We start from the raw sequence: 25,310 nt of genomic DNA, 5'->3' as shown, positions 1-25,310 counted from the left end.
GAGAGCAGTGGTGAGGAGGGACCCAATGAGCATCACAGCACTGTGTAATTAGATAAATATCTCTGGTCCCAGCACAGGAAATTCACAATTTCGGTTTATTTTGGTTTTCTTGGTTGTTGTTGGATGGGGTGGGGTTTTTCTCTTTTTTTTTTGTTTTGGTTTGGTTTTTTTGTTTGTTTGTTTTGTTTTTTGTTGGTTTGTTGTTGTTGTTGTTTGCTTCTTGCTGCTTGTATAACAATGTCTTATTGCATACAACCAGGCAATGCATTAGACAAGACTGAATTCCATCTGGACCTCTTCCCAAATGTTATGAGACAGACAGGAAGACATTAAGAAAATATCCTAATCTTTTTTACAGCAGTAACTGATTTTACTTACATTTCAAAAATCTACTAAAACACAGGGAATACCATTAGAAGATTAAACTGAAATTATCTTAAATAAAACGTTTGGATCGGGGAATTTAAAGTAAGTTTGTCTTGAATAAAGACAAGAAGGGCAGCGGTTGAAATCATTATTTTAATTGCACTGTTCAATGAAATCATCCCAGGGAAAATAATACAGAAATGGAAAAAAAGCAAAACCAAATAGCTCAATACTTTCATTGGAATACTATTTTTTCATTCTAGGACTTCCAACTCATATCAGAAGTGATGATCTCTAGCCAGCTCTTTGAAGGCAAGTGGATATTGAAAACCACTTACATCTTGCAGAAACATGTCTCTAATACATATCTCCATTGTTGCTGATGCCAAGCAAAATACTGGAAAATTTAATTAAAAGCAGAGATTTAGACAAAAGTAGCTTTGTACTGATTCTCAATGGCCTTATTCTTCTCACTCTTTACAGCTATCAGAGAGGGAAGGTCTGACGTCCTGTAAACTCCAGTCCTCATCCTCCCTTGGCAAGATCTCAGTTCAGAGATGTAACCTTCAAAGCTGAGGTTCCCTTCAGAATCATCACAGGAACGTGTCCCAGAGTCCTCCAGTTTGACCCCATCCACATCAATTATCCTGTTCACAGGGAGCTCCATTCCAGGGTTCCCTCTCACACCAGGAGGATTAAAGCTTCTGCTGGCCTTGGCTTTGTGAGAGGTCTGCTCATAGGAGTTTCCTGAAGTCCCTTGTGAATCGTTTTTCTTTCTGTTTGCACCTAACAGAAGAATTAAAAACAAAAAAAACAGAAAGCAAGAGAATTATGTATCTTCTGGTTTTAGCAGTTTTCAATATTGCAGCCTTCTCTGAGGCCCCAAGGGTACTCAGCTGGGATGTTTATCCACCAAAGAGACTTACTGATGGAAATTTAACTAAACACTGGATCTCAAAGATAAATGTGAACTACTAATATGTATCTGCCATAATGTAGCACTTTTCAGAGTTTTTAAAAAGATAAAAATATTAAAAATAACTACTTAGTATAATTTTGTACACCTCTAGAATAAAAAAATTCTCACAGCAGCAAACCCAAAGGTGGAGGAGAATATAGACCTTCCACTGGGGCAGTATGGGAGATGTTCCTTCAGTTGAACTGGTCTTCAAGACCCTGCTGAGATGGTATTTTTACTTGGCTAGGGCTTAATTCTCTAGCAGACTAGTAAGGGATTATTTGAAGCTGGTCACTGTCCTGAACTGCAACAGAGCAGTTATGGGCCATAGGACAAGAATAAAAGAAACAACTTTGCAGAATCACAGGACAGTTCAGGTTGGAAGGAACCCAGTGGGGCATCTGGTCCCACCTGCCTGCTGAAGCAGAGTCATCCCAGAGCACATGGCCCAGGATTGTGCCCAGATGGTTCTGGAGTATTTCCAGTGAGGGAGACCCCACACCCCCTCTGTGCAGTCTGTTCCAGTGCTCAGAACTGTGAAGTTTTTCCTCATATCCAGGTGGAACTTCCTGTGCATCAATTTCTGCCCATTTCCTCATGTTCTGTAGCTCAGCACCATTGAGCAGAGCCTGACTCCATCCTCTGTCACCATCCCTGCAGATATTTACAAACATTGCTGAGTTCTCCTCTCAGGTGTTTCTTCTCAAAGCTGAACAGGCTCAGCTCCCTGATTTTTTCCTCCTAAGAGAGATCCTCCAGACCTTTGACCAACTTAGTGGTTCTTTGCTGGACCTGCTCTAGGAGTTCCTTGTCCTGAAGAGCCCAGAACTGGACCCAGCACTCCAGATGTGTCCCACCAGGGCTGTGCAGAGGGGCAGGATCCCTTCCCCTTACCTGCTGGCACTGCTCCTCCTGACTCACTCCAGGACTCCATTGGCCTTCTCAGCCACAAGGACACACTGCTGGCCCACGGACACCTTGTGTCCACCAGGCCCCCCAGGCCCTTCTCTGCAGAGCTGCCCTCCAGCAGGTCAGCCCCCAGCCTGGGCTGTTCCATGGGCTTGTTCCTCCCCAGGAGCAGCACCCTGCATTTGCCCTTGCTGAACTTCTGAAGGTTCCTCTCTGCCCATCTCTCCAGCCCATTGAGGTCCTTCTGAAGGAAGAAGCCTCTGAGGTCTGAGGGCTTTAAACACTCAAGAAACACCTGACTTACATCAAAAATCACAGTTGCCAGGATTCAGGCCTGTTCACACAAAGTCATCACTTGTCCCAAGACAGCTGTAGTTCAAACCCTTGAGCTCCCAAAAGCCAGTTTTGTGTTAGGTGTAACCCTACAAAGTACAAGGAGCTTCTCAAAGGAAATGTACAGAAGCTGATTTGCCTGTGCCAACAGCAGCAAGAAGGGAAGGATGAGGAGTTGATTTCAGGATTCACACCACAGTTAGCAACATGGTTTCTGGAACTGAGGTTCTCCCCATAATGATATAAAGAGGGGCAACATTTTCAGAGACAGAGAACTCCTTTCATTAGATCAAACTGAGAGCCAAGAAAAAAAAGAGAAACTTTCAAGGCACAAAAGCAGGCCTGAGTAGGGACTCCAATTTCATATTTAATTCCCTTTTTCCATATATCTTCTTATCGATCTTTTAAAAGATACTATCTTATCTGACATTCTCAACATTTTGTGCCACAGTACATCCAAGTGCCGGACCAGCATGTTTAGCCACACAAATCCCATGAGACTGGTGTGGTTAAATCCCATAGCTGTCTTTCAAATATTTGATTTGTGTTTATTCCATTAAGTGATTGGTACAGTTTTATGCAAGGAAAATAAATTTCCATGTATAATCACCGTAATCAAGAACTTTTTGATATGGGGAATGGAGGAAATGCAAATGAAAAAGACAAAAAAAGCACTTTCACACACTTTCAATCAAATCACTCCAGGGTCTTCTTGAGGCTTAAAGCTTTCTATTTAAGAAAAATAAGTTAAAATCCTCAGTAGTGCAATGCTTAGTGTTTTAGCTACAGTGAAGCCCCACATAAATAATGTGGGTATTTTGCATCGGTAATGCTTGCTGTGTTTTCAGAGGAATTAGATCAAACTCCAAACAAATCAGCTGAGCAGAGAGGCAGAAAGCTCCCAGCCCTGCTAGCCCAGCATGACTTCAACCTACTAAATTGCAGCTAACATTTAATGGGACTGTATTAGACTTTGTGTTTAAATCTCCCTACTGAAACTGAACATTGCCTTAATTTTAACTGCTGCCTGCCTGGCTGGGCTGCACAATGCTATTCTTCTGCTCTGGAACGTTTATCTTAACATGAGTGTACTGAATTGTTCTCTTGATCTCTTTAATCTGCTATTCTACACCCTTTGAGGAATACCTGTGACTCTCCTTTCAAGTTGCTTTAAAAGGGCTACAAATTGCTGAAATGCCTACTAATGACAAATTACCACAAATACAAGGCATTGACAGAGCATGAGTCACCCAGCTGTCCTAGCACTCAGAATACATCCTCCTATGAAATGCCATGCAAAGGAACATCTTTGACTGGGGCGGAAGGTCTCACATCTGTTGACTTGGACTAGGTTGAAACAGTTTCCACAGTCAAAAGACACAGCCTGCATTAGCAGGGCACAAGAGATGAAAGAGCTGGAAACTGCTGCTGAGGAACACTATGGAAGGTGCAAGTATTGCTGAATTTATTTGGGTGCTAAGCCCTTCTACAGTTAAATATAAGAAATGCCATTAAGTCTTGGAATTATGGTGTCACTGAGTCAGCACACAAAGCAACTGGGTGTGCAAGCTGCCCAGCAGGAACACAGCAGAAATAAGGTCAATGTTTGCTCTCAGGCTTCACAAGACATAAGCTCATCTGAACAAGAACACATCCACATTATAGACATATTTTTCTATTAATGCCCTTTTTAGGAGCAATCTCTCTGCAGCATCAAATAAATTACTACTAGAGGTAGGGCAGTAAAAGAGAACATCTTGTCTAAAATACCAGTTCAAAAGAATGTGGAATTACTAAGGGAGGATACTGTGAAGATGATTTCACTTTTCCTGTCTGAGTAGAAAATACCTTAGCTCATCTTCAACAAATAGGAAGATGATTTCAAGAGTAGCACTACACAGAAAAAATATTTCAATGTAAATTTTTCTTCATTTTTTTAAGAAAAAGCTTTTATGGAGCAAGGCTGTTTAACTCAAATAGTATGTGAGATTTGCCAAACCAGCTTGTGTATAAATGTATAACACAAGTTTTTAAGTAGACTCAAGACTGGCATGGACTTAGTGGAGCTTTGTACTGAGGTTTTAATGAAATTTGTAACACTCTTACACTGGTCTCCTTCTCATGTTTTCTTTTGGAGTAACAGATGCCAGAAGACACTCAGCTGGGCAGGGCACCATCTAAGGTGCAGAGGGCCTTCACAGGGAAAATTTCTCTTCACATGTTCTTGACTGAAGTGATGAATACCTCCATGGAGAACTCTGCAGATGCTTTGCCATGTATGAAGCATGTCAGGAATGTGATTACATTTCCCCAGATCTAATCTCTCAGATGTCCTACCTAACTACAGTAGAGAAAGGAAGACACTGCTTATGGCAGCAGTCACATAGGTGAATTTCCAGGCTGGAATTCCACATTCACACCTATTGGTAATCTCCTCCCTTGCTAAGCATTCCACACAGCTCTTGGGAAATTTTCTTGTGCATCTGATCCCGTTGAAATGTTCCAGCTGGTTTAAAGATGGGAAGATGTAGGTCATCTTTTGTCCTTAAACCAGAGATCTGCTGTGTTACAGACCCACAGCCAAATGACTGCTTAGAAGGCTTAACTGCACCCACCTGCATTTTTCCAAAGGTGACTATAATCAGGCACTGTTTTGGCTGATCGCCTCATTTTTGTTACCAATATTTCTCTTTTTGTGATATTTGGATTTTGTGTATTATTCTCAAGGACTCTAAATTTTATATTATCATTATGGAGAACTATCTTTATAGAGAAAGACAAAGGGAAATCTTCTTCTTCTGTATTAAATAATCCTCAAACTTTAAGATCTAAGCAAAAGATCACAAGACATTGTCTTCCAGGTATTTTAGGAATAAGGGAGCATGTGGCCAAATTCCACACAGAGATGAGGTCACAAAAAACCTGGAAATTTCAGGAGGAGCATTAACAGCCAAATGTAGATGAGAGGATCATATAACCCTAAGTCTAATGCAGATGCTTGGAGATTTAAAGCCCCGCTCACAACACCTTGCAATTATATTGTTTCTATACCATAATCAAGAAATTAATTTATTTTCAATGTGCTAAATTTAATTATGATTTTTAATAAAATCTCTTTCATGTCACTCATCATTCTACCTTTGCTAAAATCCTACTGCTCTTGTCAAAATCATTAACTATTTAGATGGCTCTAAGTTCTACTGAAAGATAACAAGAATATCCTGCCGATTTTCATACCATTGATCCCAGGCATTTGACTTCTAATGTCAGAGAGGATCTGATCTCAGTTAAAGGGAATGAGCTCCAGATTAATGATTTTGTACTGACTTACAGCAGATAAAAATCTGTTTGAAGTATTTCATAAAACTTAGAATATAACTCGTGAAAAGAAGCCTGAAGTTTTCAGGGGCAGTTCCTGGGACTGGTGGTTTACAGACATGTTCCATCCCCAGATGTAATCAGCCTCCCAGGCAGCAAGGCTCTGGGTGTGCTGTGACACAGGAGCCTGGGCAGACACTGCTCCAGCCTCTGACTCCATGGAGCCTGTGCCAAGGTGGGACCACACTGCCTGAGAGAGCATTTTCTTACATGACACTGAAAAAAGGAGCCCTTTGATGGCCACTTCTGCAGTGGGTGAATAGATAGTCACTTCTGTTTCAGGGTCCTGGAAATAAATCAATATAAATAATTTCTCCTCAACATGGACGTAATCTGGCAGTTTCACTCTCAGAAAGACACTTATCCCTTTCTGTCCTAAACTGTTAGGAAATGCTACTTGTACATATTAGCCCTCCCACACATGGATTCTTTTAAGTGGTGGATGAATGACTTCCACACTGGCTGACATACTGTTACTACTGCAGGAATCTTTTTTCTTTTTTAAAAAGTTTGTAGTGATTTATGCTTCTGAAGGGAAAAGGATACTTTACATCAAAGTTTTAGAATACCAGAGGTTAAATTTTCTTTGGCAGTTTCCTTCTTTTTATCTCTTAATTGATACAGCACCAAGGAGAAAGCAGACTTAATAAAAGATTCCTACCTACAGTTTATGCTAAATCTTTTCAAAGGGAATTTGACTTTATATGCTGAATTTCACTTGCATGATGAAACAGCAACTGCAGCATATGCTCAGTGCCTTGAAATCTGACTCAGTAAAATGAAGGCATCGAGCCAGGAAATGGGTTGTGCTACAAAGCAGCAATATTCTACATTACCAGTTTATCTACTTTTTTCCTGGCTATTTTGTGAGTACATTTGCAGCATTAAGTTTAGAAATGGGCAGATGGAAATCCTTTCATTGCACTCATCTCCAAAGCATTCACAAGAAGAAAGCACCAAACATTATCCAGAAACACAAATTTGGAATATCACATGGAAGAGGGAGCTCACCAGTGGCATAGAGATGCAAAAGAGGGAGCACTGCAACCTGTGTTTGCAGAAGGCAGGGACTCTTCATGTGCACAGCTACAATAGCAGCTGAAGGGAACTGCACACAACATCATTTAAAATCCAGGAGCACTCCACAAATAAATTGAACTAAAAGTTCTGAATTTTGATCCAGGCAGACGTGTGCCCTCAATAACACCGTCCAATTTGCTCAAACTTTTCATTTCTCCACTGCTAAACCTGAAACAATTTTTGACTACTTTCCAAGCAGTAGATATGATAAAACAACTCTGCAGGAGCCTACACATACTCAGCTCTCAGTGTGATCTTCCAGCATTTATTGTTAACCTTCATTTTGGTTTTCCATCAGTGGTCAGTAACAGCAGATGTAATTATTGCAGACTCCTGTGTTGGGAGATAGTGGATTGAATTACTTGAATCTATTTTAATTTAATCTGCCATTCATTAGGTTATTTTTCAATTATGAGAGTCTAAAATGTGGTTTCACTGGGCTACCGGCTACATTTCACCAACAATTCAGCAAAGTTCATTTCATCATCCAAATGCTGCCATGGGTTGAATAGATCTCGGTTTAGCCCATGTGCATTTGGTACAAAGGGCAGCTGTCATTTTTCTAACATTTCATCCAATCAGTGATAAAATTTGCAATTCTTTCTAAAATGTTTATCCTGTTGCTTGATCAAAATAAGTTTACATTTCAAATAATCATCCCCCAAGGTCTTCGTTGCTTCCCATTTGTCTACTCTAAACTCTCCTACTCCTGTTTGTTGTGGACCACAATAATGCACTACATGTGTTCTCCCATTTAATCATGCTCTGATTAAAAGAGGCTTAACACATCCTTAGTATTTCTGGATTCTCATGGTTACTTCTTTATATTGATCCAGAATCCAATTACCTTCTATATATTTACACGGAACCAGTAAAGGATATAAGTTACCGCATGAAAACAGCCTTTGTTAAAAATAATGATTTACATTATTCTTACATCTTTTATGTCATAATCACCTCCTTTTGTTGAATTTTTATTTATGTTTTCATTCATGTGGTTATCTTGATTTACATAGGGAACACCACTGCACTGTCTCTAAAATACGCCTCATGAATTAAGAGATTATATAAAATATTAGTTAGATAAAATATTGTATCATTTATTACCAAAAAAAAGGTTTATTTTCAAATTTTGAAGATAGATATGTGATTGCTCCTAATGTCCTCTTAATCTCCTTAACTACCACAAACTTTTTTCCACTTGGAATTCATTACCATTAGAATTGAAAAATTTAGTAGCCAAAAAAGCAAAAGTCACAGAAATACCACTGATCTCTGCTCTAATTATTTGATCTCTATTCTTCAGCTGTGGGGTACTGCATCATTTTTCTGAATAATAAAAAAAAGATCAGTTGGGGATTTTTTTTTTTGGCCTTTGGGAACAATAGCCTATACCAGACTCTGAGAGACTATCCTGCATTTTATTTCTGCATAATTTATCTTTCACAACAAAAACATCCTAGCGCTGGTACTAATTATTCCATTTCTGAAAGATTTCTTTCCAATAAGAAAGTAAGCAAGTTTATTTTGAGGGTACAAATCTACTTCAGAAAAAAAAGCGGTTTCTTAAAAAAAAGCTATATAACTTTAGACTGTCTAAATTAATTCTTTAACTCCCACAGACATTCTACTGAAGCATAATTACAGAGAGTTCACCATGCTTTTATTTCCCCTAGCTGGCTCTCTATATTAACCACTGACATCATATGCTAAAAGGTAGTTTTCAATAAACTTTTCAATTGCACTGCTGGATGCAGTCCATACATCTCCTTAAAAAAAAAACCTTTGTATTTGGTAGACAATTCCACTGACCGTAACTCTAGTGTCATTTTGAGAAAAATTCTCACCCTAGGTGAAAAAAAAGCCCCAAAAACAACAGGGATTTTTTTAAGAGAAGGAAGTTCAATTTGTTGGACTCAAATCTACAGTCTGTGCACTTCAATCTGGATTGCTGCAAATTGTCCTATCTCAGGTTGAAATGGTGTTTACTGAAACAGCCCAGTTGCTACCATGACAAAATGCCCACCTACTTTGTAGCAGAGGCAAAACCATCATGAACAACTCAGACCAGTGGAATATTGCCGAATAAACAATCCAGTGCAAGGCCTGTGGCTTAATACTCACAGCTTTGAGGAGACTACAGGTTTGGGAGGCTGCCTTTCCCCATGGGTAACACATGTGCCCAGCCTCTTGGGAAAAACTGGACAACAATCAAAGTACCCAGACTATACCAGGCAATTTAAAAAAAAACAAAACAAAACAAAAGCCAAGGAGATAAAATCGGCATTTTAACACTTTCAAAAATGAATGCATCACTTCAAGCCAATCACATCACACAATAATTATTTCTTCCACAGATGGGACCACCATTATATGCAGAGACATGAAAAAATGTCTTCAGATTCCAGAAACCTCTGATTTTTAAAGTGGGAAATTTGCCAGAACTAGCAGGCTTATTCAAAATAAAGACATTTTCTCTTGATGAGTAACGCAACTAGAATCAATAATGATTCTTATGTTGCTAACTGATTTGCTATTTACTTCATAGCTAAGTATTAATACAGTATAAAACCATTTCACTTATTTCAGAAAGCTAAGAACTGAGTTTGAAAATGTGTTCTCAATAGCCCAGAGTGATGCAAACCTTATTTTGCCGCCTTCCATTGTTCATATTTTCCTTTCTAGATCATGAAGTGAAAACTACCCCAAGTGTTACCCATTAGAGGGATGGACATTGGCCTGGCTTTGCTACAGCAGCAAATTGCCCTTTGCAGAACATGAGGGACCCTTCACTCCTCACAGTCCTCTTCCCAGCATTTATAAGCCCAAAATGTGCAGGGTAAGCACACACATCATTTGTCTTTAGGCCAATTTGGAACCAAGACTAGAGACCTCTGCAAATTATGTAGTCATTATTTGTCTTTATATCCCAACATTTTAATTGAATAAACCAATCAGAAATGCAATTTCCATTGATGGGGGTTATGAATGAACAACCATTAAAGCACTTAAAAAAGCAACCATTATTAATGATTTAGTCCTTTGAGATTTCAATTCTTGACTGAAGAGAGTTTCCAGAAGTCTTTATTACAATTATGTACATCATCAAACAGCCTTTCCATGCAAACTCCAATCATGAAAATAGAAAAGTTTTGATTCACCCCATATTTTTTCCATAAAATCACTGCTCTTTTATAGAATACAGTTCCCATTAAATAGTAGTGTGTGAGAGGAGTGTAGAATACAGCTAATATGTGCAGTAAGATTGTAGCAAAAAAAGGAAGGTGTTTTATATATTTTTTAGAAATTTTTTTATTCCTAAAAAAAATCTGGTTTGTCAGAAAGCTAAAAGAAATTTAGATTTTCAGTTTTGCAAAATTAGTTTGATTACTTACTCATGGGTGACTATGACAAAATAATAAGGCACAATCACCACTGAAAGTATAGAACACTAGTTGAAATTCATGCTAATTAAAATCCATTTTTAAAAAATTAAATTAAATATGGAAGGTATTACTTTTTTGTTGTGAAAAAGTCTGAATAATTTTAGAAGGGGAACTGCTACAGGACTTTCAACTGCTTTATTTTCTTTCTTGGAGGCCCACAAATATGTGAGAACACAGTGACTTTTGGAAAAACTGGATTTTCATTCCCCAGAACACAATGAGACCTAGTTAACAGCACGACACGCCTCTCTGCCAAATTATTCTTTTTTAATTAGGCTTCACAGTGCTGTTATGTAGGACCCATCTCAAAGAGTGAAAAGAGTAGTGTGGTCTCCAGCACCCAACCAACCCCTTATTTCTCACCCAAGTCTACCAAATAAAGAGGTGGTTACTTTGGTTACTCCACATCAAACGAGCCGAGATCTCCAGCTCACTTCTTAAAGACCAGGGAAGAGTTGCTTTAGTTTAAAACAAGAAGGAAAGTAATGAATATAAATTTTAGCCCAAGAACCCAAAGACAGAAGAAATTCTCCTTTCAGGAGTTCCTGTTATGACTAATTCCAAAGAAATCTCCTGTCTTATCTGCCTTCTGGAGCACATGCCAATGCTATGGATTTCACATGTGACCCATCAGCATCTCAAGACAGCATTTGCCCTTGGATGTCTAAATTATTAATAAATGTAATGTTTGTCAGCTCTGTCTCATGGTAATTGCTAGTTCATATCTGTTTATCTGTTTGTCATAAGAAGGTAATTTCAATCAGAATTCTTAATCCAGGACTGAAAGAATTTTTAAAATAATGAATAAAATGAAAGCTTAAAACCAGTTTGCGTAACTAGAGCTAGAATTTATTACTCCTGAGAGAACAAGGATACAAAATACATGTGAAAACTACACAAAGATTTCTACAAAGTAAAAAGTAGAAAGTGGGAAAAGGGAAAGCTACAGCTCAGTGGTTACACAGAAACTTATGGCATGCATTAAAATATTGTAAATTCATGAAGTTTTTTTTAAGTGCAAATGGTTTTTTTTTAACAGTTCTCACTAAAAAATATGCAAATTGATACCTATGTTGTACACTCGACATATTATCAGAAAGACACCAACACAAATCTATGCATATATACATCAATATGTCTGAAGTACATTTTGTGGTTCTGTTATTCATAGGCACTGGTTACAAGTCCGTCTAATACTCAGTTTCAGAAATTAAGTGGTAGCGCTAATAGAACATTTCTCAGATACTACTAATAAAGGAATTGGCTTTTAAAATGCCAAGAGGATGAAATAATTTGCATTGCCATTTAATAGCATCCAACAACCAAAGAAGTATTTACAATTCATCAACCATACAGATAAAGAACAGTATCAAATACTCTGTGTAAAAAGATAAATAATTAAAATGTATATTCCCACATCACAAAGAAATGTGATCATACAAATATGGCACCATATGTTTGTGAAACATCAAAAATAAATGTAGCACACAGATACCTCTTCTTATATTTTACATTAGAATGCACAGTACAATGACTGTAAATGTCAATGTCACGACACCCATTGTCTTCAAAATCCTGTTTCTGGTAATAGCAATTATTAGTAGAGTCCATGTGTATAAAGAAATTCCATACTTCAGCCTTGGGCTAATATTGCTCTGTGATATTGCTAGACCATGAAACTTACATCCTAAAAAAGTTACATATTTTCTTTAAAATTATCTATTAGAAAGCTATTTGATATGTGAATATTCTGGGAGAACGTGGGATAGATGCAATCTATTTCTCTGTGTAGCAAAGTATGGGTTAAAAAAAATAACATTTTTATTTTTTGTCACAAATATCAAACGTATTAGTGAAATATATCCTAAGCTGAGGCTTATCCATTTAAAATTTTAATCATAAACAATACTGCAATTTTCAATAATTAGGGGTTTTGTTAAAGTACTTAAACTTCCAAACCCTAATCATGTATCTCATTATGAGAAATGGATCAGAAAATCTGGAACACAACAGTGCTATGCAGCTCAAAATGCTGATATCCTGTTTTGTACTCTGAGGGTGAATGAGATAATTATAGCATGCGGATGTATTTCAAAGGTTTGTCTGCATGTGGCCATTTATGGTTACATGCCAAATCCAAACAAAAGTACTTTGTTAAAGGCAACCAGAAGTATTACAGTTAGAACAGACTAAGGCAATTAAAATCTTTTTTCCTACTTTTTTTGGTTAAAAAAAAAAAAATAAGGTGCAGAGAGAATTTTCTTTGCTGTTTTAATGGGTGCCAAATACTGATTAACAGTGCCAAGGAAAAGTAGTTTTACACAAAAGGAAAGACTATTAAAATCTAGAAATACCTGAATTGGATCTTTGAAATCCAGATTTTTCCTGATTACCTCCAAAAGGAGTTGGGGGCGGATAGTTGGCTTCCGTGAGTTTACTGATGTCTGACAGTGGTGTTGGTGGTGGCGGTGGTAGCAAAGTGCTGTTAGGGCTGCTAATATCTCCTTCAGCCACAAGAGTCAAGTCTGCCACATTCTCATCATCTACCATCTGAATGCCTTCAGCCTGCAGCTCTCTGGACTGCCTTTTCCACACCGCAGCGTTGTTCTCCTGGGCGTGCGGAATCGGAGACAACGGAGGGCTGAAAGGAACACTGAAAGTCTTCTGGCTGTGGAGCGCTGCCAAAGCAGACTTATGTTTGTTTTCTGAGTAACCCACTTTCTTTACTGAATTTTCATTAGAGTTTTGCAGGGACTCCTGTTTTCCACTGGGTGAAGTACATCCATCACTGCCATCACTTTTTGAAACTCGCTTGCTGAGGACTCTAGGACCTGCGGGTGTAGATGAGGATGGTTCTGGTCCAGTGGGTGGTAAACGAAGAAAGTCAGGAAGAATAAGGTCTTCTTTCCTTAGCAGTCCACGTTGGTCATCTGCTCTGTTACTTTGTGCTTTGGATATGAGTTCAAAAAATTCTATTGGGGAAAAACCCAAAATTGACAAGTTTTTGTCAGAAAGTGCAATGCTATTAAAATGTACATTTTCAGCACATTTATTTTCCATGAAGATCTTCAATTCTTTCAATGCTGCCTTGAAATAAGATCCCATGTTAATTAGGAACTTTTTCAATTGCAGCAATGTTCACTAGCATCACTATAATTAAGACCATCAGCATTGCTATTGTAAGAGTTTTGCAGTTTAGAACAGCTGCAATTCACTGAGCCTTGGACACATCTTCAATTTTACGCAGTTAATAAATCTGTACACACATGCAGGATTTTTTAATTCTTTATACAAAACAAGGCTCTAGTCTTACAGACAATGGGTGCACGTTTTTATATTCTGGATGGGTTTTACCCATCTTAACTCAAAAATAGCATGCCATTTGAACATTCAAAGATTCAGAATGTTGCAAACTTCCTCGTTATATTGACTTTCTCTCAGAGTAATTATATTTTATCACAGTTTCAATTCAATTCATGGTGTAGTTTTAAACCAGGATGTTATCATCACAGGGAATGATCAGATGATGATGTAAGTAACCCCATTTTACTTGGTGCTGCAATGAATCAGTACCTTACAGATAGTCAGTAACCATCCAAGGAGCCATTACCAAAAGCGATGGGGCAGCTTTTTAAACAGGCTTTAACACAATTAGAAGTGATTTTCTGATCATGTCCCTAATGATATCCAATGGTTTAATATGTTTCTATAAATAATACTCATAACAGATCAACACTGTTCTAAAAAGTTTCAAAACTTGGCAACAAGAAACTTATCAATTGTAAGCCAAGAATTATACCACTCCTCAAAAAAGAAGCATTGCAACAATAAACAAACTCTTTGGTACAAAACATAGACATATAAAAATATGTAATTCTTAATATAGGGTCTCTGCATGTCCTAATTTTTCAAGAAGAAAGCACTTTAACTACAGAATATTAAAAGATGCTTAAAAAGGCCATCTCCAACAGCTTAAATAAAATCAACAGATCCAACCCAGCTTATAAACACTGTTTGAAGCAAAAGCCATTAAGGAATAAAGCAACAGAACATTAGTATCAGTTTTAACTTAGCATAATATGGAGTCGTACACTTGCACTTGTATGACCTTATTCCTAAATCCTCTACTCATACTTGGCAGGCTTTGCAATGTATTCATAAAAATGACTTTTTAACATGCTTTTTCAAATGCTGTAAAATCTGAATGTAGCCAAGATGGAAGCTTCAAAATGCTTCTTATTGCCAAAGTTTTGCAAAATGGCAGTAGGCATATTAAAACATGCAACATTTCTAAGATGTGTCATACAAAAATGTTTCTGAAATTTCAAAGTTCATAGAACAGTTGTTTGTTTTTGCATTAAAAAACAGTCTACAACATTTGGTATGCATTTTCCAAACTTTGACAAATATCACAAAACTCAAAATAAAATGTGAAAGCCTCGAATTCTGAAGTTTTCAAATTATGTTAATGTTTTACTCAGTCCTAGGAAAAAAAATGAAAGTATTAAAACGTGGAAAACAAGTTAACAAAAGAGTAAGCAACAGAAAATAATTTAAAATGCACTAATATTTTGTAATAACACTTATATGAAAAAAACATATTTTGCAGTAGAAGTTTTAGCCATAGCATTTTTTTTTCAGTTCTAGTCAGTGGATATTTATTCACAGATGAACATTCAAAGGTAAACATTCATTTGCTGTATAAATGTGCATAACCAGGTTTTGGATATGCATATGGAGTAACTTCAGCAGTAAATTTTAATCTGTGGGTCAAATATGTCCTTTGAGGTTTGTTTTTCTACATGGGAAAAGTAGGGAGGAGCGTGTAGGGCTGACAGACAGGTAATCACTTCAGTTCACGTCCTAGGGCACAGGGTGTTATGCCAAAATTTCTAGTGCTACATAATTTTTATTTCTCTTTTGCCCATGGACATCTTTCTATAAGAAAGCAAGTTCTCTCCTGAGATTTTTTCCAATGATATCACCAGAACTATTAAGATGTAAAAAAGGTAAAAATAGGACTCAAGAAATGCAAGATTACCAATAACCTCTTTGCTTATTTCTACTTCTAAACACCTTTTGCTGAATGCAAATTTTTCTGTTGCCCATCACATCTCCTCCACAATCTGACTGCCCTGCCCTGGCTGTTACAGAGTTCAGCAGAAAACTTACAAAAATTCTTACCTGAGTACATTTGGGTCTACACTACTGTGCAGTGCCTGTCAAACACTTATTTAGAGGTGAACAGAAAGCCAAGCTTCTACACAGCTTACAAACCATCAAATGGGATGTTCAACTGCAGTGGAGCAACTAATCCCCTTTTATTTTACAGGAATTAGGTACTCCTCACTTTTGAAAATCCCACTGGACACCTACATCAGTGTTTAGGTACTCTTAAAATTTCAACTTATGAAAACTTGACAATTCAAACACACCAAACAAAAATATAATGGTCATGACTATGATTTTCACAACACAGTATTAAACACGTGGTACCTACACAGACACAAAATTTTTTCTAAGACTACTTATGTTAATATGTAAGCTATAAAGTTCACATACCCTCTGCTTCATCCAAATTTATTTTGTGACTTTTTTTTTTCCCAATCTTTGCAATAGAGTCTTCTCTCTTTGACAGCCGGACTTCCCTAGCATTTTTTCCATTTTCGCCTTTCATTTTGATAGAATTAGACTTTCCTAGAGTTCTTCCCTCTCCCTGCATTAGAAGGAAAATTAAGGTACTACTTACATTCAGGCTCTATCATTGTATACATAATATGGCCTAAAGGAATGAGGAAAGTTATTTTGGAAACACATTTCTCTAACACCACAACGAATGCTTTAGTTTAGTCTTGATTATGGCAAAGAACATTTGCCATAGCAGTTCCCAAAAAATATAGAAATAAATATAATATTGTTTACTCTGAAGAATTCACATGACAGAAATGGCCTTTGAACTACAGAGTAGCTCAATTGTTTTCAAACATAGATAAGCCAATGAGACACAAAACAACAAACACAACACAGTGAAAGAGTTAACTGATTCATCATGAAGACAAAGCTCTTCACAAATAAATGCTGTTGACCCTGGAAAACTATCAGACAGATAACAGCTATATTCAATCTAGTTACAGAATTTGGCCGATTCAAAATCATGTGTGAATGCAGCCTTTGATACAGAATTCTAGAAGGAAACAGAAGATGATCTAATGGAGAAAAATCGTTGCAGAAGACTTACAGTAGATCCTTGACTTCTTGAAGATACAGTTGCAGTCTGTTTTACTAATACTCCTCTTTGTTTCTCTGTAAACATTGAACATAAATATATCTTCTGTAACTACCGATTTATAATTCCCTAGAGAAGCAAGACTTAAGGGACAAGGATGGACACAACAGATTTTTGCTTTAAAATCACTAAAATGAGTACTCAGAAAATAAAGAGTGAGCACAATTGATAACCCTGATACTTTTCAGTAAAAACCTAGCAGAATCTGCCTCCCATCTTCAGATTTTCCTCACAATGGCACTATTTTTAAAGTTAAAAGATTCTGTAGTTTCACTTACGTACTAAATTTTCAGTTGCTTTAGATCAAATAATGGTAAAATCTGATGATCCTGCTTGCAATTTGCAACATTATAATTTAAAAAAAGAAAAAGAAAATCAACAGAAAAGACCATTGAAAGGCCATGTTAAATCTTTTCCATCCTGTTTCACGCATCAATTATTTTATAGACGCTGCTGTATCCCCCTTGCCATCTTCTAAGTAACCAAAAGCCTCCATCAAATTAAAACTGCCTACAGCAAATTTAGTAACACAGAATCATAGCCCTCTTTCACTGGTACATTGCCACAGAACCACTGCCAGAATGATCCTCTATGATTTAGGCTTTTATAGATGCTGGCAGCACACTGGATTTAGGCTTTACTTGTAATCCTTCAACTAATTATGTGTGAAAGTATTTAGACTGAAACTGTTTTTTAAAATAACAATTGGTTCTGTTGGTTAGGAAAATGACAAATCTGATTCTCCTCAATAAATACCTCCATCTTTATAATCCCAGTTCTTCCTCAAAGAGGATCTCTGCTCTAAGTCTATTTAATTTAACCATATCTAATTCAGTTTTTGAAAATAAGTGTTCAATATCTCTAAAAAGGCCTCCTAATGAAACCAAATCTTTACTCATAAGGCTGCTTACATTAATCTAGAGTGTTAATTGTGCCAAGAGATTGTCAACTGTTTAGCCAGTAAATTTTTATTTTTCCAATTATGTTGCCTAGGGTCATGAGTTTTTATCCTTTTTGGTGTTATTTTCAAAAATCATCACTTGAAACTGCAGAAGTAGGCTCTGGTACTTTCTCATGCTTATGAAGGATATTATGATAGCAGCATATGCAGCTGCTGTACAAACTGCATCTGCTTTCCTTACACAGAATGTTCCTTACTGAATAATTGCCAAATGCACAGAAGATATTTGGCACTTGATTCTCATTTTTATTACTGGGTGCTATGTTCCTAAGTTTGTGTGTGGATCTGTGGCTCAGTGCAAACAAAAAATTCAAATATTATTACTGCAAAATTTCTTACAGCAAAAGTACCTGCTATCACAGATAAAATTAATCTTCAATCTTCAGAAACTGCACTGCTTTTTAGTTAAAAAGACTATATGCTATATGTGATAGATATAAATTTAATCACATTTACCTCACCTTCACAGCAACAGGAAAAACTAACCATAGTCAGGGTTTGTAAAACTGATTTGGAACCACAAAAAAAAGCTTCTCTACAAACTTACCTCTACCCTTTGATGGCTCTTTTTCATCTAGAACAACCCGCTGGCCATCCAGATTAGATATAGGGACACCAAGATCAAGGGGTTCCTGCTCACCACTCTAAAGTCGGATCACAGTTTGTATGTAATAGAGAAAAAGCTGTTTTCAGAACAAATTTATGCAGTCTGACGTTTTTGAAAGAAAACAAGCAAAGCATTTTTATGCTTCAGAGTAGATTCAATCTATCCTTCTAACATTCTAAAAATGTTTATTCCAGAGGTGTAAAACTACCTTGATTTCAATGAGTGTAACCCTATTCTGTGAGAAGAATGGTATTTAGGAAAAAAAGATACAGGGAGAAAATAAAATCATCCAATTTGTAAGTGTGCTTAAATACTCTAGCACCATTAGTGTGTATGCTTAGCAAGTCATGTTTTTCAGAGGACACTTTAGATTATTTTTTATTCTAAATTGATTGTATTTCATTAATTTTGTAATTTCAATAAATGAAGTTACCTTTATACAAACATGCTTTTCAGTTATCTTAAAAACTTGGACTGGTTCAGCTAAGACAGCATATATACTAGAAATACCACAAAATTAACTCTGCATTGCTAGGTATTCCAGCACAATAGAAAGGAGAACATGCTAGCCAAGAGTTCAGTAGTAGAGAAGTTAAATCAGTCTGCTTTAACAAAATATTTCTGCAAGGGGATTTGTGGCAACTTTCACAATTCCCAGGACAATGGAAAAAAAGCTTTAATCCAACCAACTTTCCCTGGCTAATAATGGGAGTTGAGCTCTGGAAGAAGCAAAGTTCAGGCTTGCTTATTTTGGATGTTGGGTTTATCCTGAAGAGAATATAAAACAGATGTAGACTAAATATTTGAGGTAACTACTACTAAGCATAATGGTTATAATTACAATGCATTTTATCTCAAAATGTAGCTGTAGATATTTAAATGCCTAATCCTCAGGAGAGGAATCATTCCAGGGACTATCATATGATTTTCTCCAGACAGAAAATATTGCTGCTTGAATTACATCAAAGAATACTTACTAGTCTTGCCACAAGTTCATTAAGATTTAAACCATATTTTGCAACAACAGGCCTTAGAACCTCTGTTACTGGTTTGGTGGGTTTTGCCTTCAGACCAACTGACCGGTTGATAGGAACAAGATCCAGCCTGAAACACAGCAATTGTAACAGCAAGTGTGAAATATTCCAGTAAATAAAGTGAACAGAAGTATGTCAAATCCAATCTACAGCAAAGTTGTACCAATTTACAGCTAGTAGCTAGCTGGAACTGCAGTAGCATGAATGTATGCTAAACTGAAGTGACAAAGAATCTATTATTATTTTTTTTATTTCTTTATTATTATATTTAATTTATTATTACTTCTATTTAACACAAATAAAAATTGTACTGTTTCACTTGCCAGAGCTGAGTGAAGGCCTGAGCCAGTCTATTTCAGATCCAGGAAAAGCATTCCACAGCACTTCCATATTTACAGGGAGATTTCTCTGACCAGTTTGGTCCAGGAGTCCTTTCAAAGTGACTCCATGCCTCAACTATAGACTTGGATGCAAGAAAAATATTTCTTCTCAGTTCCACAAGACAGACTCACAACTTGTTATGCAATTACACAAAATGGATTTGGACAAGTATTTTAATTTTTAAACAGACTAACAAACACAGTGGAATTCCAGATGATGCTACTTCTTTAGGATTGGTGCCACCATATGATGAAATATTGGTATAAGAGAAACTTATATACCAAAGCTGAAAAACTAATTAACTTAGAATTTACAGGCTAAAGACAGCTCTTTTCAGAGCCTATTTTATAATTTTGCATTATTAAAACAGTAAAAGAATAATTAAATACTTTTTTTTTTACAAAATTAAATCCAAACAACTTTCATTAGCATCTATTTCCCTGCACAGAGCTGTGTCTAGGTTTGGTTTGGTTTTGGCTTTTTTTTTTAAATGCTCTTCATCTATGCCCTGAATCCTCCACAAGCCTCATTTGATTGCAATGGTACTATAGTATGAAATCAAGGACAAGCTTATGACTAACAAAACAATCAGAAGAAATGTACATCATCATCAGATATTATTATTATCAGTAATTTTTTCAGTCACAATTAAATATGAAACTCACGTTTTACCTCACAAAAATTAAACACAAGATGTTAAATCATGTTGACTTTTCCACAAGAAGCCAGAATAACTGAAACTTTGTGTTTCATATTTTCTTTGAATTCAACAGTTACTAAATTGAAATGATCCATTTTAATCATTAGCTGGTAATTGATACAAAAGTGGCAAACACTGAGGTAACTAAGTATACCCACACAGTATTTTTCCTTTGTCTGAAAATGTTCCAAATATTTGACTAGATTTGCTTACATAGTATCTGCCCAGAGAATGGAATAATGTAGAACATTTCTACATTTTAATTAACACACAAATAACATATGGTACTGCCTACTTAAAGTTCCTTTTTAACTTGGAGACTCAACAAGCTCACACCTAATAAAAGACTGCTCAATCTCAATCTAAAAGTTGAATATGCTGTGCAGTATTTATTAACCTGAAGTACCTTTAAATAGAAACTAGCCCAGCTTCCTAAGGAAAAGTAATACAGAGCCAAAATAAGGAATGCCTCACCAACTAAACTTCATTCACTTCAAAAGTCCAGGTCAGTAATGTATTATATTTTACTTCAATACTTTTTCCTGAAATAAATATTTCAGGAGTTTTCATAGCATTAGTTTGGATTAATTTTGGAAAAAATTACAAATGTTATTTTGAAAAAAATACACGCTACCAAATATATTACATAAAACTAAATATATCATGTACTGCATTATATTATATCTATACTTAATAATTTAGTAGACTTGTTTAAGATTCAGGGTTCATCAGAGGAATTCTATTTATACAATTAGTCTTACAGTAATTTTCCAGGTGGGCATATATATACAGATATAACTGAATGGCAACATGTCATCAATAAATATATCCATTTAATTTTAAGGCTAGGAGACTCACAGTTCAATTTCTCTATCTTTCTTGTGCTACTCCAACCTACTAAACATGTCTTTATGATGTGGAAGGTCCCTCTGGACTAAAGATCTGTCCAAAGCTTTCAGAGGTCTCAGCTTGAGCATTTTGACATCACAATAATATTTAAATGTCCCTAAACTGGAACACTGGCATCAAAATCCCAGTGGTATCCTAAGAGCAATCCAGAAAGCCCCCTCCTGCAGCTGCAGAGCCTCCTGTTTCACTGCACAGGGAACTGGCAACATCTCCTTTACTGCACTTACAAAAAGCAAAATGGGAAACAGGGAGGGAAAGGCCAGAGGAAGGCTTTATTTTTGACTCTTACCTAAATAAAGTGCGTTTTTCCAAGCGCAGGTCCCGAGACTCCAGGATGCTGCTGTCCTGGTGCAACACCAGGGGCTGCAGAACACATCAGGGATAAAAGAACAGAGAGCAAATTAATTTTAAACTATGTAAAAAAGAGCAGCTGTGTTGTTAAGTTTTTTTAAGGTAACTCAGACTATTATTAATATAGGCTGCACTCATTCTAGTGAATGCTCTTTACAATATGGAACATGAATAAAGTGTGTTTTTTCTTTTAGCTAGGTGTGAAACAATGACCAAAATTCAATTTCCACTGGAGTCAGCAGGTATTCAGGAACTTAGTTTTTAAAACAAACCTAGATTATTCAACTTATATAAATAACACAGAATAATGCATTAGAAAATACAGCCAGCTAGCAGTCTTTAAAAGCTTTAAAAGAAAAAGCCCATAACTATGAACATTCATTGATTTTTGTCATTGTAATCATCTACACAGATCAAAAGCATGAATTTAAGAGAATAAATACTTCATGTCCACAGCTTCTCTTTGAATTGGAGAATATTTCTGTTGGACTAAGAGCCATCACACACACACTGCATCATCCCCACAGACTGCTGTCTTGGAAATTTTCCTCAATATTAAAACCTGTACCTCATTTCTAGCATTAATGAATCTCATTCATCTTTGATCAACTGAATGTCACTGTGGTTTTGGGCTTTAACGCAGCAGCATCTACTACCAGACATTTGTTTTCTTTGTGGGTAATTAAATTCTCCTTCAATTAACCAGCACTGCCAATGTAAAGCTATGGGCAGAACCAGGAGATATGTGTCAGTATGGAGAGGACAGAATTCCTTATTTGTAAAACGGGGAGGAAAATGCTTCCAAAAAAGCCCAGGAGTACGCAGTACCTTATCACCTCCAACTAGGAACAGGTCCACTGCAGCTATGTTGATGCCATGTTTCTCACAGACCCCAGAGAGCACCTCCTTGATGGAGAACCCTGACTTCACAGCCATTTTGCTGGATGAGCCATCCGGAAGGTTCACACAGCAGTACTTGGGGGATTTGTCTTTATCTGGCACAAATGCAGGCAATCTTGAGGTTTCAGACTTGAAAGGAAAAAGAAAGGTCAGTGCCCAATGGGAAAATGAGGACTGGGTATAAACTTTTAGAGCCCACACAGATTGAACCAAGCCAACAACCATAGTTTCTATCATGCTTTAGATAAATTTAAATCCTGGGGGGAAAAAATTTAGATAAAGATCATAAATCTAAATCACGAATCTAAATTTATTTCAAGAACAGATAAAGTTTTACACAGCAAGTGTGTAAAACAGTTACAGGATTTACTAAAGAACTTGTAAGTAAAAACTATAAAAGTAAATTAAATCTCATTAAGCATCCAAATAGTTAAATGTCTGTGCTCAATAATGTCCTGCTGATGTAAAAATTACCATTGGCACCCTATGAATCAACATTTAAGTGAGGAGGAATGCCTTTAAACATCAGGTTCCTCAATCTTTCCTCACAAAATTTCCTCTTCTTTCAACATAATACGAATTCTATGCACAAATACACCACAGAGAAATTAAAATTTTTAAATTATTTGCTTCATGACCATTAATTGTATTCATTAAAGGGAATTAGAACTACAATGCTACGGGCTAGGCACTAACCTTTATTCTAAAGTAACAGTAAAATAGTAACACTACCACTAAATATCAGAAGTATTTTTGAAAATTTAACAAAAAACTCACTTATAATTTAAAAGGACACTAAAAAATACTGGTTTTGACAGCCTTTTAGGGTACTCATCATGCTTTTTCTCTTTTCTTTAACTTGGTGCTTCTCATTCAAATCACAGTAACTTTCTGACTTAAATCAAGTGGGAGTGAGAGAGAAATGAGGGGTTGTTGCTTTAGGGAGCCTTTGCATTTTCTATTTTTTAAGACAAGACTTTTCTGCAACAGAAATAAACACGACTTCACCATGCTTGTTTCCCTGATCAATATTTTTAGCATAGATAAAATTACACAGTTATTAGTTAATGGTTAATTACACAGAATCTACACTATCAGAGGGACATCAACAGCACAAAAAACCTAAAATTTCCTTTTTTTAGCATCTTCCTGCATATCAACATAGATAAATAAAGTACTACATCTATGTTTTATTAATACTGTTTTAATTTTGGACCTCATTAGTTTTACACTGTGAAGGCAGAACTTGATGGTTAGAAATCACAGTGTCTTCACTTGTTAATTTCTTAGCATGACAAAGCGTTCACAACAAACTTCTCAGGATTTTAGGACCAAATTAAGTCATAATGACAAAAACACACTTTAAAGGAAACAGAGAAGAAGCATGACTGATACTGGCACAAGAAAAATCAACCTAATACAACTTGCATTGGCCAAGAAGAGGAAAAGCTTTAACTTGTGGTTGTTTAAAACAGATTCTCATCCTTGCAGGTAGAACAAACTGATTTTAAAGAGCTATAGTCTTTAAAAGGGAAACTTTATTCTGTAGTTCACTGGTGCCTGATGTTAAGACAGACAAGATTCAAAGCATATCCAAGGACAGCATAAGAAGTAATATAAGAACACAACCTCTCTTGCATTTCCAACACTCTGAAATTGACTAATATTACATCTTGTGCTGCAGCTGCATCACTTGAAAACCCTTTCCCAAGGCATTACATCAAACAAGCTGCATCACACCACTCAGAAAATCAGTAATTCACTGTTTCATCTGCTCCCCCAGTGGCCCATGAGCAAGATGCAGCCATTACCAGGTCGAGGCTGGCAGTGGATGACATGGAGCCTTGTGATTCCCGTCTGTAGGACAATCCATTGGACTGAAAAGAATCTGTTTGTGCAAAGAATCAGCAATCAGTAAAGAGGCCTATTTCACTATTTGTGCTCATACAGACAACTATTTCAAATATTAGCTTGTTAGGTCACAAATTTTTCTTTTTTCATTAAAAGGAAAGAAACCACCAAATCTTCATACTGTGCACAGAAGCATGGAAACCAAAGCAACTTTTGGTCAAGTGCTTCTTGGTTATGTAACCCCTAAATAAACCCACTTGTTTTTATATTTAAAAAAAGAAAAAATATTAAAATATTAGTTTATTAACAAGATTCCAATATTTCATCTTAAAAATTATTCTACCTCTTCAGATGTTCTTAAGGGAGATAAATATTTTTTAAAGTGCAAGTATGGTGTTAGAACACTAAAATCTAAGACAATTACTAGTCACTTTCAGAAGGAAACGTCCATGATCACAGCAAATGCCTCTGTTGTCTTTTCACGTATGAATATACTAAGAAAACCCAAATTATCCATATGATCTTGTATGTCTGGGCATTTACCAGAAGCAAAAATTACATTATCAAATATGGACCAAATTTGGTGCTTTGCTAGAATTTTTTCATCATTTTTAACTCAACAGAATAATTTACTGCAAAACTTTCCTCTTCACTAGAGGCCACATACAGGTGCTTTCATAAGGGAACTCTTCCTTAAACTCTCAAACACAATTAAGTAACAAAACAGCAGGTTTCAAGGGCTTTCACACCTCTGACTCTCCTTTTTCATTTTAGTCAGGGAAGGTGAAAACAGATGGTGACTGTTCAAAAGTGAACATACCTGTGTGTTACTGATAAAAGAAAGAAAAGTAGGATAACGC

General features: G+C 36.4%; 1 protein-coding gene across 3 annotated transcripts in view; it reads right to left on the bottom strand.

Annotated features, from left to right (window-relative positions):
• Window positions 1-507: 507 nt before the first annotated feature.
• RGS12 (regulator of G protein signaling 12) overlaps window positions 508-25,310 on the bottom strand; it is an 85,776-nt gene continuing 60,973 nt past the window's right edge. For 2 of the 3 annotated variants that reach the window (XM_030946821.1, XM_030946823.1), the window contains 9 exons: window positions 24,411-24,487; window positions 22,528-22,728; window positions 21,638-21,711; window positions 19,302-19,428; window positions 18,265-18,361; window positions 16,709-16,773; window positions 16,033-16,186; window positions 12,825-13,442; window positions 508-1,152 (listed from right to left, as the gene is read on the bottom strand). In XM_030946821.1, coding sequence (XP_030802681.1) covers window positions 791-1,152; window positions 12,825-13,442; window positions 16,033-16,186; window positions 16,709-16,773; window positions 18,265-18,361; window positions 19,302-19,428; window positions 21,638-21,711; window positions 22,528-22,728; window positions 24,411-24,487 — 1,775 coding nt within the window. In that variant the 3' untranslated portion in view covers window positions 508-790. Of the gene's footprint in view, window positions 1,153-12,687; window positions 14,954-16,032; window positions 16,187-16,708; window positions 16,774-18,264; window positions 18,362-19,301; window positions 19,429-21,637; window positions 21,712-22,527; window positions 22,729-24,410; window positions 24,488-25,310 lie in introns of those variants that run through there. The other variant, XM_030946822.1, reaches the window with a different exon arrangement.

This window comes from Camarhynchus parvulus, chromosome 4 (genome assembly GCF_901933205.1).
Source record: "Camarhynchus parvulus chromosome 4, STF_HiC, whole genome shotgun sequence".
Taxonomy (NCBI): domain Eukaryota; kingdom Metazoa; phylum Chordata; class Aves; order Passeriformes; family Thraupidae; genus Camarhynchus; species Camarhynchus parvulus.
The sequence above is the reverse complement of the archived record's forward strand: the minus strand, read 5'-3'. Positions and strand labels throughout refer to the sequence as shown.